Source organism: Pseudophryne corroboree, chromosome 3 (assembly GCF_028390025.1).
Source record: "Pseudophryne corroboree isolate aPseCor3 chromosome 3, aPseCor3.hap2, whole genome shotgun sequence".
NCBI classification, from domain to species: domain Eukaryota; kingdom Metazoa; phylum Chordata; class Amphibia; order Anura; family Myobatrachidae; genus Pseudophryne; species Pseudophryne corroboree.
In genome coordinates, this window is record NC_086446.1 from 646254100 (window position 1) to 646269917 (window position 15818).

At 44.4% G+C, this 15818-nt stretch overlaps 1 protein-coding gene across 3 annotated transcripts in view; it reads right to left on the reverse strand.

Moving 5' to 3' along the window:
* Positions 1-11388: 11388 nt before the first annotated feature.
* SLC16A9 (solute carrier family 16 member 9) overlaps positions 11389-15818 on the reverse strand; it is an 84338-nt gene continuing 79908 nt past the window's right edge. For all 3 annotated transcript variants that reach the window (XM_063961763.1, XM_063961764.1, XM_063961762.1), the window contains one exon: positions 11389-14826. In XM_063961763.1, coding sequence (XP_063817833.1) covers positions 14648-14826 — 179 coding nt within the window. In that variant the 3' untranslated portion in view covers positions 11389-14647. The remainder of the gene's footprint in view (positions 14827-15818) is intronic.

A 15818-nucleotide genomic window follows, 5' to 3' on the forward strand; every position in this document is an offset into this window, starting at 1 on the left:
TCAGGAGAGCGTCATGACGTGGCGCTCCCTGATTGGCTGGCGGGACCTTGTATGAACAAACAGCCGCGTTTGACCGATGGTCTATTCATTCATATTTCTGACCTCTGCCGTGAAAAACAATACGAATAGCCCCAACACTGCCGAGATTTGTGGTTAGTAAATTCCCGTGTTGACACTTTGAAGAAAAAAAGACAAACTCGGAAAAAATCGTGACTTGAGTAAATATACCCCCATGTGCACTGCAGGTGTGGCAGATATAACATTTGCAGAGAGAGTTAGATCATACTTGCCTACTCTCCCGGAAGCTGCGGGAGGCTCCCGTTTTTTGGGGTAGTCCCCCGCAACCCTTGAAGAGTAGGCAGGTCTCCCGCATCCTGTTTGCACTCTAGTGATGCGGGCAGGATGGAGAGATAATCCCCCGTATTCGTGGGTCCGTGGGGTGGGGAAGGGGTTAAAATGATGCAAATTGCGACCTTTTTGCCCTGCCCCCTTCCCGCAGACCTGCAAATCGTGTCATTCTCCAGTGTGGGGGCGGTGCTTGATGATGTCACAGTCCACTCCCCCCCCCCCCCCCAAAGTCTACTATAGCGTCTCCTCTCCAGGCTTCTCCCAGAGAGGAGAAATCTAAAGTAGGCAAGTATGAGTTAGATTTGGGTGGGTTATTTTGTTTCTGTGCAGGGTAAATACTGGCTGCTTTATTTTTAAGAAAGAAGAAAAAAGATTGGCTGCGCTTATAATGTTGTTAAATTACCGTGTTATAGGAGAGCTGACAAACACAATAATACATAAAGGAATTTTTATTAAAATGTTAATACACCAATAAAAATGTAAACACAATATATAGCAAGGTTATGCGTTTATATATACTCTGAAAGGACCATATGTGTCAAGCAACAAATAGCAATATCCACAAGATGAGTTTGTGGTTGGTAATAATGTTAAAAAAATGTAACATCCATGTAACATTCATATGGCTGCTCACTAAAATTGTATCATTCACATGAATAGTGAAACTGCAAGCTATCTAAAAGTACAGAGGCAACATGCACTTGAAGATTGATAAAAGTCCCGGCAACAGACTTTTATCAATCTTCAAGTGCATGTTGCACTTGTAGTACTGCTACAAAAAACAATATTCTTTTTTTTACACTATGGCTATCAGTCCCCCTCCGCCGCCCTTGGATGGGGGGGAGAGCCACGGGCTTCACCCCTGGCCCTTGGTTGACTGTAGGGGGGACCCCTTGATTTAAGGGGTCCCCACTCCTCCAGGGTACCCCAGCCAGGGGTGACTAGTTGGGGATTTAATGCCAGGGCCGCAGGGACCTATATAAAAGTGTCCCCCGGCTGTGGCATTATCTCTCTGACTAGTGGAGCCCGGTGCTGGTGTGAAAAATACGGGGGACCCCGACGTCCTTTGTCCCCCATATTTTTTACACCAGGACCAGGCGCAGAGCCCGGTGCTGGTTGTTAAAATATGGGGGATCTCCTGTCAATTTTTTCCCCGTATTTTTACAACCAGGACCGGCTCAAAGAGCCCGAGGCTGTTTATGCTTACGAGGTGGGACCCCACGCAATTTTTTTTTCCCGTTTTTACACTAAACAGACCCTTTCCCATAGATAACCATGCACAGATCTCACTGATCCGTGCATGATTATCCAAACTCGCCTGGAAAAAGCAGGTCTATTTTTTTGATGCTTTTTTTAATGAATCGCAAAAAAATACACCCGCACTTGCGCATTCAGAGACTAACACCCAAATACAAATGAATAGTAAATTCTCGTGTTGTATGAACAAACAGCCGCGTTTGACCGATGGTCTTTTCATTCGTATTTCTGAACTTTGCTGTCAAAACCATTACGAATAGCCCAAACACTGCCGAGATTTGTGTTTAGTAAATTCCCGTGTTGACACTTTGGAAAAAAAAACACAAATCGGACAAACTCGGATTATTAGTAAATATAGGCCCAACTCGTCATTACCACTGATAGGGTTGAACAAATGGATAGAAGTTTAAAAGCTATAACCCATTCATAGGGGTGTATTCAATAAGAGTCGGATCCATTCCAACATGCATTTGTCGGAATGGATCCGACCATCCCTATTCAATAGAGTGGCCAAATCCGACTGTTGGATTTGAGCCTAATCCGACTGTCGGATTGGGCCGGTGTCCGTGCGGCTGTCAGCAGCTCCCCGTGTGTGAGAACACAGGGAGCTGCTGGAGCCGCACATCACAGCCGCCCAGGGAGAGAGGTGCCTGGCCGGGAAACGGCAGTCAAGGTACCTCTCATCCCCGCTCCCCGTAGCCCGCCCGCCGCACCGCTCCACGTCTCCTCACCTCAATCCGACTTTTTTTTATAGTCGGATTGAGATTGTTGGAAAGGGGGCCAAAATCTGTCAGATTTGGCCCTGTTTCCGACAGAAGCACGCAGATCGTGGCTATTCCACCGGAAAAAACTGCACTTTTTGAATAGGTCGGAACCCCTTCCGACCGAAATCTTCTGACAGCTATTGAATACAACTCTTCATTTTGGCTTCTATAGTATTAAATGATCTATTGTGCATAAATGTACATAAAGACTAGCCATAGCGCTAACTTTTTATTTCAGCTTGCCATAGTGGATAGTCATTTTTCTCTCCAGTTAAAGAACTCCATCCACAACTTAAACATGTAATTGTCAGTGCCCACCTGACCATGGTTCCCAGTCACAGGGTGCAGATGGACGCAGTCTCATGCTCTCTCTTTGGCACCGGACAAAAGCTCCTTCCAGGCCCAAGTGGCTGCGCGCTCCAGATGGGTATGGGTTGAGCCTCCCACCTTACAGTCTTCCAGTGTCAGTGTCCCAGTATCTTTACCATATCCTCCCACACTAATCTCACCCTGTGCTAACATGGAGGGCCATGACCTGCGAGCTCCCGCCAGTGGAGCCCATCCTGCTTTGTAGTGGTTCTTAGTGAAAAGCCAGGGTATCCATTAGATTCAGTGATTGTGCACATCGCCCCAGTTCCTCCAAACCCTTGTGTGCCATGATAGCAGCATTAGCTAAAGTTCATATTAAAGTAAAACATTTTATGTAGCTGGTGTGCACAATTTGACGCATTCCACCAGAGCCTTCCAAGGCTGTAACAGCCCAGTGGGGCTCTGCTCTATACTACTACTGTTGTTGTCAATGCCCCTCCTCTGTAAAAACCCTTTCGCACCGCCAGCTTTTAACATGGGTTATTGCACATAAGAGCGCATAACCCGTGTTGCTGTGCAGTCTGAAAGGGCCCAGTTGGAATAATCTGGGTCGAGCGACCCGGTATTCCAACTCGGGTAGCGATTAGGGTTAAACACGAGTTCAACCCGGCTCGCTGTGCTGTGTGAACGAGAGTCGGGTTGATGCGACCCGTTTCCCGTTCACTCTGTGCGGACAGGCGGCACTTGGAGATCATGTGATCTCTAAGCACAACCCCCGATGCGTCACCGCTGACATGACCAACCCGGCGATGTGCCGGGGCGGGGACAGCGGTGGTGAGGTGCCTGAGGTAGGTCACATGTGGGAAGCACCCATGTTGGGCTCCCAGGTGCGACCAGCCTCAGGCAGTCTGAAAGGGGTATAAATATCTCATTCACATACAGTGAGACAATCACAGGGAGAACACTGACAACACTGCTGCCTATTTGAAGCAGACCAATGAGAGAAGACTCGATTTATCCCAAATGCCTGCTTTGGAGTTTGTGTTCCAATCTCCTTTTGACATGTATGACTTAGAGAGTTTCTTAAACAAGGATTGCACTCTAAAAATTCCCCTTCCCATGTAATTAAATAGGGAGGAACTTTAAGTAGGAGATCATTATGCAAACACAGTCCACTCTCTGGCACTAATGGGTTTATTTAAGAAGCCTTGGAGTGAGATAAAGTGAAGAGAGAAAAAGTACCAGCCAATCAGCTCCTAGCTGCCATGTTACAGGCTGTGTTGAAAAATTACAGTTGGTAGCTGATTGGTTGGTACTTTATCTCTCGCCAAAGCTTAGTAAATAGACCCCTAAAGCTTCTCTGAGACAGATTCAAAATAAGCGCACGGTTCTGATGACGACCATCTGAGCTCATAATTGTAGTAAGAAAACCTCATTAATTTTTGCACTTCTATGGGCAGCAAGCAAACACAAGCGAGGTTTACCTGTCTGGATAATCTGCTAATTATTAGTGCACAGATTTCCGTCAGAACCTCCCAGGCTAATTAAATCTGCCCCTATCTGTACACTGTAGAAGAAGAATGTTATTCATACCTCATAAAATTTAAAAAGGCAAACAATGTATTTGTTTTGAGAAATGCCAGTAAATGCCAGCAAATAATATCAGTCCTTACAAAAACAACAAAAACGCAGAAATGCAAAAATATTTTAATTTGTTTTTGAAAATTACACTAAGCACCAAAAACATTTAAAAAAAATCACAATTGTTGTGTAACCAACATACATAATAGCGCATTTATTCAAAAGTTCTTTTTATTGCATTTGTCTCACAAATACCCATACCATTCTGTTTCTTTTATTGCCAGGCAGGCTCCTCTTTTTAGTACTACATTTCCCACAATCCTTGGCTATTTAGACAATACTGGGAATCACAGTTAAGCGACAGAGCCAACAACTACGTCTTTCCTATAACAATACAGCCTAATCATTTTTCACCTGTGCGTTTCAGAATTTTATCATGAAGATTCTTTTTGCGAGGTAGTCTACATTATACTGCAATAATATAAATGCCAATATATTCAACGATCAAAGAGACATGTACATCTTCACTAATTCATATAAATACACATACAAACTAACAGTCTTTCGGATACATATGATTAGTCTTTTTTTTTTTACAAACACTAACATTATTAAAACATATACTAAGATACAATTATAAAATCATGTATCAAAAGACGTGTATGTGAGTCAGTTATCCAAAGAGATCTAAGTTTCAGAAAAAAACAGGACTGTTTAGGAAGAAAAAGAGCAATATAAGTGAGTGAGTGAGTGAGTGAGTGAGTGAGTGAGTGAGTGAGTGAGTGAGTGAAGAAGAAAAGTTTGGAGGCAATACATATCCTGGGCCTGAATTATATAACATAAGTCAATGCATGAATGATTGTCTACACTTACGAAACAGATAGTTATTTATTATAGGCTCCGGATGACCTATTATTGTCATTAATAGCTTCTCCTAGCAGACTAGGTGAGTTCCTGTAGAATGTTTAATACATGTGGAATCATGAAAACACGTTATTGCTCTCCGATATTCTAAAAGAGTTAGCATAACAAGCCTAGGCACAGCATAAATATGTGAGCTACATAAAACATATATTTTTTTTAATTGAATAAGCCCTTGTGAGTGGCTTTATAGGTAAGTCCCATCTAGCTCAGTCTAACACTCTTTGGGGCTGATGTAGAGTTGGACACATTGTACATCACTAACGCAGGCACAAAGTGCGCTCATAAAGTTATAATTTGCACAGCGTGCAGCCATGCTCTGCATAAGTGGCCTATGCCCCAATTTTACACTGGAAAGAAAACTCCCAGTAGTATATATATTAGCCAGGTTGATGATAGAATAAAACAGTAACATATCTGCTGGGTTTACATTAGGAGATGTGGCTTCACAGTGTTACTGAGTAATGCTACAGTGACAATAACCCATACCCACAATACTTTAATGAAGTGCCAGATACATAAAACAGTACTTCTGTGTCTGGATGATATTAGTAATAAATACTAAGTCACATTTACCATATAAAATAAATGAAATAAAGCAAAAACTAAACAAAAAACACACATCTGATCTCTAGAATCAAATATGAACCTTCTTTTTTGCCAGAGACCTAATGCAAGTAGCAATTAACTCATGTGAAGAGATTGCAGCAGCTACACTATTAACAGTAACAGTGGAAGAGACAAAGACGCACTGACTTAGCCTATTAGCAGCGAGCACCAATCGGAATCATCTATACGGAATTTGCACCAGGCTCATCTGGCCATAGGGTGTACGACATCTATGCTGTGGTCTGGCTAAGGGGCCTTTGCATGTACACGCTCTCACTATACTCAGCAAATGTCTCTCTAGGCATACGGAGATTTAAGCACAAAATGTGACCCGTTTATCCTTCTTTTTATGTTTACTGTATGTCCACCTCTACATCAGCCCATTTATATTGATACAGTACACAATAGATCTGTAAATACATTACTACCTTACAGCCTTTGTGTGTGTCTTGTGATTGCTAGCATATATCCCATTGTAGACAAAAATGAGGTCACAGCTGTGGCCAGGGTCAGACTGGCCCACAGGGGTACCAGGGAAACCACCGGTAGGCCCCACTGCCTGAGTGCCCACTCCTTCCTCTAGGGATCAGGTTCCAGACTGTGCACTTGTATTATACATGGTAGATATGTTGCATTACACTGCACTAGACTATTGTGTATTTCAAGCCCCTGTGGACGCTGGCCACACCCCCTTCGTAGGCTGGTCACACCCTGAAGTTTGGGCCCCTATCACTGCATTCCCCCGGTGGGCCCTTCATGCCCCAGTCCAACACTGGCCGTGGCCCTGCTTGCTCCCCATATTGCCATACCACTGATTTCTAGTCACAGCAGCTCCTGATCTGCCATACTACTGATTTCTAGTCACAGCAGCTCCTGATCTGCCATACCACTGATTTCTAGTCACAGCAGCTCCTGATCTGCCATACTACTGATTTCTAGTCACAGCAGCTCCTGATCTGCCATACCACTGATTTCTAGTCACAGCAGCTCCTGATCTGCCATACTACTGATTTCTAGTCACAGCAGCTCCTGATCTGCCATACCACTGATTGCTAGTCACAGCAGCTCCTGCTCTGCCATACCACTGACTGCTAGGCACAGCAGCTCCCGCTCTGCCTTACAACTAGTTGCTAGTCACAGCAGAACCCGCTCTTCCATACAACTGGTTGCGTGTCACAGCAGAACCCGCTCTGCCATACAACTGGTTGCGCGTCACAGCAGCTCCCGCTCTCCTATACAACTGATTGCTAGTCACAGCAGAACCCGCTCTTCCATACAACTGGTTGCTAGTCACAGCAGAACCCGCTCTGCCATACAACTGGTTGCGTGTCACAGCAGCTCCCGCTCTCCTATACAACTGATTGCTAGTCACAGCAGAACCCGCTCTTTCATACAACTGGTTGCTAGTCACAGCAGAACCCGCTCTGCCATTCCACTGGTTGATAGGCACAGCAGCTCCCACTCTGCCATACAACTGGTTGCTAGTCACAGCAGAACTCACTCTGCCATACAACTGGTTGCTAGTCACAGCAGAACCCGCTCTGCCATACAACTGATTGCTAGTCACAGCAGCTCCCGCTCTCCCATACAACTGATTGCTAGTCACAGCAGCTCCCGCTCTTGCCATTCCACTGGTTGATAGGCACAGCAGCTCCCACTCTGCCATACAACTAGTTGCTAGTCACAGCAGAACTCCCTCCGCCATACAACTGGTTGCTAGTCACAGCAGAACCCGCTCTGCCATACAACTGATTGCTAGTCACAGCAACTCCCGCTCTCCCATACATCTGATTGCTAGTCACAGCAGCTCCCGCTCTTGCCATTCCACTGGTTGATAGGCACAGCAGCTCCCACTCTGCCATACAACTGGTTGCTAGTCACAGCAGAACTCCCTCCGCCATACAACTGGTTGCTAGTCACAGCAGAACCCGCTCTACCATACAACTGATTGCTAGTCACAGCAGCTCCCGCTCTTGCCATACCACTGGCTGCTGGGCATAGCAGCTCCCGCTCTTGCCTGATCACTGGTTGCTAGGCATAGCAATATCTAATTCTGTTAAAGATGAGTGCTCACAACTTTTCCCTCAGGGAATAAAATATATTTTGATTGGTATATAACATATGTATGACATATACATAGAAAAAAAATACCATTTCTAAAACCAGTATCTAAAGACTGCATATCAGACTACATACTGTCATGTGTTTACCCAAGAATGTACACTAAATTATAAATATGGCATGTTACCAAAGTTTCTTCATTATTAGTAGTCACTTTACTCACTATAGCAATAGTACAGGTAATGGGGGTCATTCCGAGTTGTTCGCTCGCAAGCTGCTTTTAGCAGCTTTGACACGCTAAGCCGCCGCCTACTGGGAGTGAATCTTAGCTTATCAAAATTGCGAACGAAAGATTAGCAGAATTGCGAATAGACACTTCTTAGCAGTTTCTGAGTAGCTCCAGACTTACTCAGCCATTGCGATCAGTTCAGTCAGTTTCGTTCCTGGTTTGACGTCACAAACACACCCAGCGTTCGCCCAGACACTCCTCCGTTTCTCCAGCCACTCCCGCGTTTTTCCCAGAAACGGTAGCGTTTTTTCGCACACACCCATAAAACGGCCAGTTTCCGCCCAGAAACACCCACTTCCTGTCAATCACATTACGATCACCAGAACGAAGAAAAAACCTTGTAATGCCGTGAGTAATATACCTAACTGCATAGCAAATTTACTTGGCGCAGTCGCACTGCGGACATTGCGCATGCGCATTAGCGACTAATCGCTCCGTTGCGAGAAAAAAATAACGAGCTAACAACTCGGAATGACCCCCCATGTGCCTTCACGCATCCCTATGTTGCATGACTACACAAATATCAGCCAGTTCCGAAACCCACAACACTGCTGCGCATCACTATGGGTGACAAGCAAAATCGGCGATGTCAGTGGAACATAATGTGTGGCATATCGTCTGTTACTGAATAGCGTCCTAAGGCCCTCATTCAGCTTCAGTAGCACATAGGGGGCCCTGTGCATGCACACTGGGAGGATAATCGGCAGTATGCGATCGCATACCGAATAAGGCCCTAAATGCTCAACCATCTTTCAAATAACAAGAATGTAATAAGTAACAACAGAGTTGTATAGTTGTCACAGCTATATATTTAAAATGTATGCTATATAACTATTATTATTATTTCGTGTATGGATAGCAGTTCTGACTTGAAGGTCTATTTGCCTAATGACGGACAAAGCATTAAACTGCTAAAATTTGCTGAAGGCAGCAAGTACAGTATAACACAACTGAATCGTACTGTACTATGCAACAAGAAGAAATATAGATGGAGTATAGTGTATTGCCCCAATAAAGTGAATAACCTTTGCTATCTTGGGACAGAGGTGTTTTTAGTTTTTCATAGTGTAGGACATAAAATGTAAAAAATAAATCATTTATGCCATGAAAAAGCAACACAGACCCTCCTCCGTCACTCTCTAACATCTCAACAAAACAGTATCCAACATTTTACAAAATCCAGAACTTTTTGAGCGTGACTGAGATAGTGACACAAACTTTCATACGCAAAATGAATAAAAATATTGTATAAAGTTACCTTCAGACTATGTGTATATGAAACTTAAATGAAATTCTAAAATCCAAAATACTTCTGTTCCCAAGAATTTCCGATATGGGAGACTCAACATTTACAGTGTAATTGTAAAAGCCACATAATACTTTCATATTAGATGAACCTGTCATTTGTAGCATTGCTTACATAAATGTACATAGAAAGTTAGGACAAACTTCTTGCATTTTTTAAGTTGAGTTTAACACTGTTTTGGGTTGCTCAGAGTGATACCTGCTGCACTAAATATTCTCTACAGTAATATATAATACTTAGAGTACAGTAATACACAGGGGCGTAGCCAGAACTTTGAGGGCCCCATAGCAACATTTTGTAGGGCCCCCCATCCTAATGCTTCTAGAGAGACACTTCTCTGCAGCAGTTGTTAACTTTAATAGTGCCCTAGTTCATTTTCTGAACCATAGCAGAGCCTTATTTAATGTTATGCCCCATAGTAGTGCCGTAGTTTCTTTTATGAATCGCAGTAGTGCTTAAGTTCACCCTATGTCACATTTCAGATCTGCCAGTACACATTATGCCGCACAGTACCCCCAATTCACATTATGATATATAGTGCTCCCCATTCATATTGCGCATCATTACAGTGCCCTGGTTCATATTATATAACATTAAAATGCCCTCCAGTTCACGTTATACCACACTACAATGAGCAGGTCCAGGGGCATACCTAGATATATTGCAGGCATCAAGGAAAAAGTTTGAAAGGACCCCTACGTACCACCTAATGGCTAAAAAATGTATATAATACATTTAAATTTGACAGGGAAGGTGGACCCCTCTCAGCTCTGGGCCCATAGCAGATGCACTGCCTGCACCTATGGTAGCTACGCCCTTGGCATGGCCGCAACTAGGGGGGAAGGCTAAGGGGACATGCGCCCCGGGTGCAGAATCTGAGAGGGAGCAGAGATGGGTTCTCTGCCTTCCCTCCTTCGTCTCAGCCCTAAGGGGCTACCTTCTACCGGCTCCAAGAACCCTCACTGCTGGTACCAGCACCACCAATGAAACTCCCACCAATGAAACTCCCCCATCTCCAGCAACTAGAACGCTAATGAATGGGGCAGTGGCGGTGACCAAAGACTCTCCAGCTGCCCCCTTTAATTTCCAAAGCACTGGTCCATTTATTTTATTTATTACCAGTTATTTATATAGCGCACACATATTCCGCAGCGCTTTTACAGAGAATATTTGGCCAGTCACATCAGTCCCTGCCCCAGTGGAGCTTACACTCTATATTCCCTATCACATGTACACTCACACACATTCATGCTAGGGTTAATTTTGTTGGGAGCCAATTAACCTACCAGTATATTTTTGGATTGTGGGAGGAAACCGGAGTACCCGGAGGAAACCCACGCAAGTACGGGGAGAATATACAAACTCCCCACAGTTAGGGCCATGGTGGGAATTGAATCCATGACCTCAGTGCTGTGAGGCAGTAATGCTAACCATTACACCATCCGTACTGCCCTTGGCCGCTCAAACACTCCTGTGCCTGTGTAAGCGATGTCTGCCCCCAGGCCTGTTCCCCAACGCCTCCCACTTCCTGCACGCAGCTCCACCAGAGGAGGACAGGGCCCTAAGGGGCTACCTACTGCCGGGTCCCAGAATCCTCGCTGCAGGTCCCTGCTCCCCAGTACCACCAATGTGGATGCCTGGGAAACCCCCCCCCCCTCTGGCAACTATATCAGAATGGGGCAGGGGTGGTCGTTAACACTCTCCTGTGCCTGTGTAAACTATGTCTGCCCCTGGCCCTGTACCTCAGGGTCTCCCCCTTCCTGTACGGCAGCTCCACCATAAGAGGACAAGGTGAGAGGAAGCAGCAGCAGATGATAATTAGTATGGGCACTGGGGTGAGTTCTCTATATGCCAGGACAGCTGTTGCCTCCTAAAGTGTGGTCCTAGGTCCTAACTTGCATGCAGGGCTTTGTAGTCCTACAGCAGCTGGATTCCCCCCCCCCCCCCCCCCCCCAGTGAGTGATACAGTGATTGCATGGCTTATAACAGGTATATAACACTAGCCACTCCTCCCTGCAGCTAGGATAATCCACATTGTGTGTGTGTCCTCCCCATAAAGTTGGTACTCCTCTTTAATTGGTCCTAGGCCCCTACTGGTAGACTGGGCTTTGTATTCCTACAGCGATTGGCCAGAGTCTCCCACAATACTGTATCTGAGGTGCATGTTAATTTTCTTGTGTTCCTATCCATTTTCCTAGGGAATGGTGCTGGATGCACCCTGACGGTGCTAGTTGTCACTTTGCCAACTGTTTATTGGTGTGTTTTTGACACAGTTATAAAGAGTGTGTGCGCACATGGGGGGTGCCAAATTACTGCCTTGCCCTGGGTGCCAAAACCCCTAGTTTCGGCCCTGCCCTTGGTGATACATATCATATCAGATAATTGCCTGATTGCAAACAAAGTGAAAAGTCATTTGACTGCAATTTGCATTAAAACTCTAATTCTAATTCTAACTGCCTAAAGAAGGTGCTTGCAAAATACAGTAAGTGAGCACAATTTAATTTTGTGCAATAGAGCCAATTACTGACACTTTGGGCAAATGAAATGGGTTAAAATAAAGGGCGGTTGTGATAAATTTTGCAAATATTTGGCTTGTTGACTCCCCGCTTCATTGTAGATTCTTCCAATTGCATTCACAACCAGGCGCAGAATACTTTTGTGGGGGTGCTGACATTAAAAAGGCATTTTATTTGTAAGTAACAACAAAAACTGACTGAGCAGCTTCCACTTTTGTATATTGGTTTGTAAGTGACTTTAATTCCAGCTTCAGAAGCAAGTTTATCTTACAAGCAAATGTGTTTGAGAACATTGCCCTTAAATGTGACAGCAGAAAAACTAAGGTCTGTGCATATGAGGGATTCATTACTAGTGACAAAAACTACATGGAAATTAGGACTCTAACTTGCCACAATTTGCATCAGCAGACGGATTACATACGTTATCCCGACGGGCGGGATGCCGGCTGTTAATATCCCGACATCAGCATCCCGCCCACAACGGAATGCCGGCAGCGGGGCGGGCACTGAGTCCCCTTGCGGGCTCACTGCGCTCATCGCGCTGCGGACTCGGTGGCATGTTGCGCTTGCCACAGGATCTATTACCACTCTATGGGTGTCATGGGAATAGCCCTGGAGCTCCGGGATTGCGTTGGTGCTGGAGCAGCTGCTACAAAAAGTAGATGTTCCGTGATACCTATCATAATTAGTTGTGGCAAAAGTGTACACTGCCAGGTTTTGACATGGCTGTGTTATCCTCAACGCATAGGCCAGAGGAGGAGGTTCTCCTTCAAACAGGAAAGAGCAGGACACAGCGGGCAGTGTTGGACTGGAGCATGAAGGGCCCACCGAGGAATGCAGTGGTAGGGGCCCACGTGTTGGGGTGTGGCCAGTCTCCAGAGGGGGAGTGCATGCATGATAATGAACCTGATTAATAACAGCACCATGTCTTGTGCAGTATAATGTAAGATATGTAAAATCAAGTGCACAGTTTGGAACCTGAGACCTAGAGGAAGGGTTGCTCCCTCAGGCAGTGGGCCCCCCAGGGGTTTCCCCTGTACTCCTGTGGGCCAGTCTGACCCCGACAGCGGGCCGATGCCGTCTGAAGATGTCATTAGTGCCCAAAGTCAAACTATGAAAACATTATGCCCACATATTAGTGTATGGAGATGGTGTGTCATATCAGGACAGTGCTGTGCCAGCAGATATCAGTCATAACTTCTGCATTGCAGCAATGCTTATTGAGTTACTTAAAACAGGCGGAAACTATTGTTTCTGCATGTACAATGAACCTGATGACTAGGCCCCTTAAAACATACTTGCCTATTTTATTCATCTCTTTTCTGGGAGAAGTCCAGAGAGGAGATGCTGCAGATAGCTTTGGGGGTGGGGCACACATTATAGCCACACCCCTTCCATACGTACCCGAGGTTTCATGTATTATCACATCCACCAACCCCTCCAGGGGTGCAGGGGATAACCTAAAAAATGTGGAGCCTCCCACAGCTTCCGGGGGAGTAGGCAAAGTATGCCCTAGAAATAAAAGTACCACACAACAGATTTGCTGTCATATTTCAGGGAAATGAAAATAAATTTGCTGCAAAACATTTTTTTTTCTGAAGATGGAATTTGCCTTAAATTCTCATTTAGTCATTAATGCCTGGACTACAAAAGAGTACTAAGCAGGAAAGATACATCAACTATTTTGGTCCAACTTAATATAAATGAAATAGCATATTGTCATTATTATTTATTGCTAAACTCTGAAATAAGGCACACGAGGATTTTTTTTTTGCCTGTCATTCATAAATACTACACATTTTTGACAAACTTTAAAGCAGCTTGTTTGATATGGATGGAAACGATAACATACATTTCCAATTGATTACATTGACACATTTCCTGAGATTCCTTTTAACATAAAGGCTTATCATCACAGGTATTTTAAAATAAGGAAATACTGAATTTTACCTTGAAAAGTAGATATGAAATAGTTGCTAATCACAATTTATGGCAGAGCAGGGAATTTCCTAATGCAGCACGGGTCTTAGATGTGCGACCCATTACACTGACATGCGGGGGGACGCCCAGCATAGGGCAGGTCCGTCCCGCATGCCAGGTCCTGCCCCCCCCCTCAAAAATGCGAGCGCTTCTGCATACGCTGACTAGCTGCTAAGGCAGATGGCAACGCATCATTTATTGGGTCGCAGCAGCTGCGTGTGATGTCACACAGTCGCCGCTGCCTGCCCTGCAAACGGTCCGGACACGTAGGCATTGCCCAGACCGCATCCCCAATTCCGCTTCCGAAGCGCAGACACAACGCCCCCTCCTGCCCCACGAACGCCTCTGCCTGTCAATCAGGCTGAGGTGTTCACAAATGTGAGATCACAGTGTGCGCACGCGCAGTACAGCTTCTGCCCGTGGCACACTTCAAAAGGCCCCGGCGTGCAAACGCATTCGTTCCTGCGTTCCAAGCTGAATCGGGCCCTCAGGCACCAATTCCGCAAGGGAAATGCACATGGTTGTTATAAGGCAAAATTCTAAAGAACAGCTTGTTCATCTCTATTGAAAAGTAATAGATTATTCTATTTTATAGTGCCTATAATAATCTGTAATTTAAGAATCCAGGGCACATAACCCTCTAGTTAACTAAGAAGTAGGACAATTCACTAAATTCTAAGAAATGTTTGGCAGTAATACTTCAAAGTCAAACGCTTGAAGCTACTTTATAGGAGTAACTCATTGAAGATGGTCCTGACTTTTTAGTTTTACATTTCTTCCAACATGGCAACGTCACAACTAACAAGGAAAGTCCTCCGAGGAGAACACATATTCCACAAAAGCAGAAGGCAATATCATACGTCTGTGTCCAGTCAAAAAACCAGCCTAAAAGAGAGAAAAGACAATCAGTTAATTAGAGGTTATTAAAAAAAAACTGACATAAATATGTGAAATCTTGTGAGAATCCCTGGAACTAAAATATGGACTTGGAAAAATATCAAATTATGTGGCAGCTGGTTTCACTGCAATTTACAGAATCCCGGTGTATAATTCACTATTAAGAACTTTGTGTTATGTGCTAGAACAGTGTGTTATAGAAGATCACAGGACACTGGAACCACATACAAAAATAATAGCATAGAACAATGCTGTCCACATAATAACAGGAGGACAGTCACACTAAGCACTTGCAGGCTGAATACTAGTAAAATACAAAAATGCTGTCATATATATGTTTTCTAGGGACGTTGGAAATTGAAACATGGGAGAGCCACTACTATCAAACATGGGAGAGCCACTACTATCAAACATGAGAGGGACACTAATATCAAAAATGGGAGGGACACTAATGTCAAACATGATAGGGCCACTATTGTCAAACATGAAAGGGCCACTAAAATCAAACACGAAAAGGCCATTACTGTCAAACATGGGAGTGTCACTAATGTCAAACATGGAAGGGCCACTAATACCAAACATGGGAGGGCCACAAACGTTTGTGAGGCTTTAGGCTTTCCAAGAATCGCAATAAATAAGCCATATACTGGACTTGTATATGTCACTGTGCATACCCAGTTTACAAACAGTTCTTCATAATGTATGTATTACAACATATATTGTACTTCTATTTTCTCCTTGTAATGTTATTTGTTTCTTTTTACATGACTTTAGTTTGTCTGCTACCTTACTAATTAAAGAGAATAAAAAAATGTATGTATTACAACATGTGGCCTCTTTAGCTGGATATACGCCTTTTTTGCATAAACAAGCACTTCCGTACTGCACCTGCATGCCAAAAAATGCGTCCATATGCAGATTTTTGCATTCCAAAGACTTGTGCTCCTATACAGAAGGCCTGGAGCAGTGGAATATGGGAT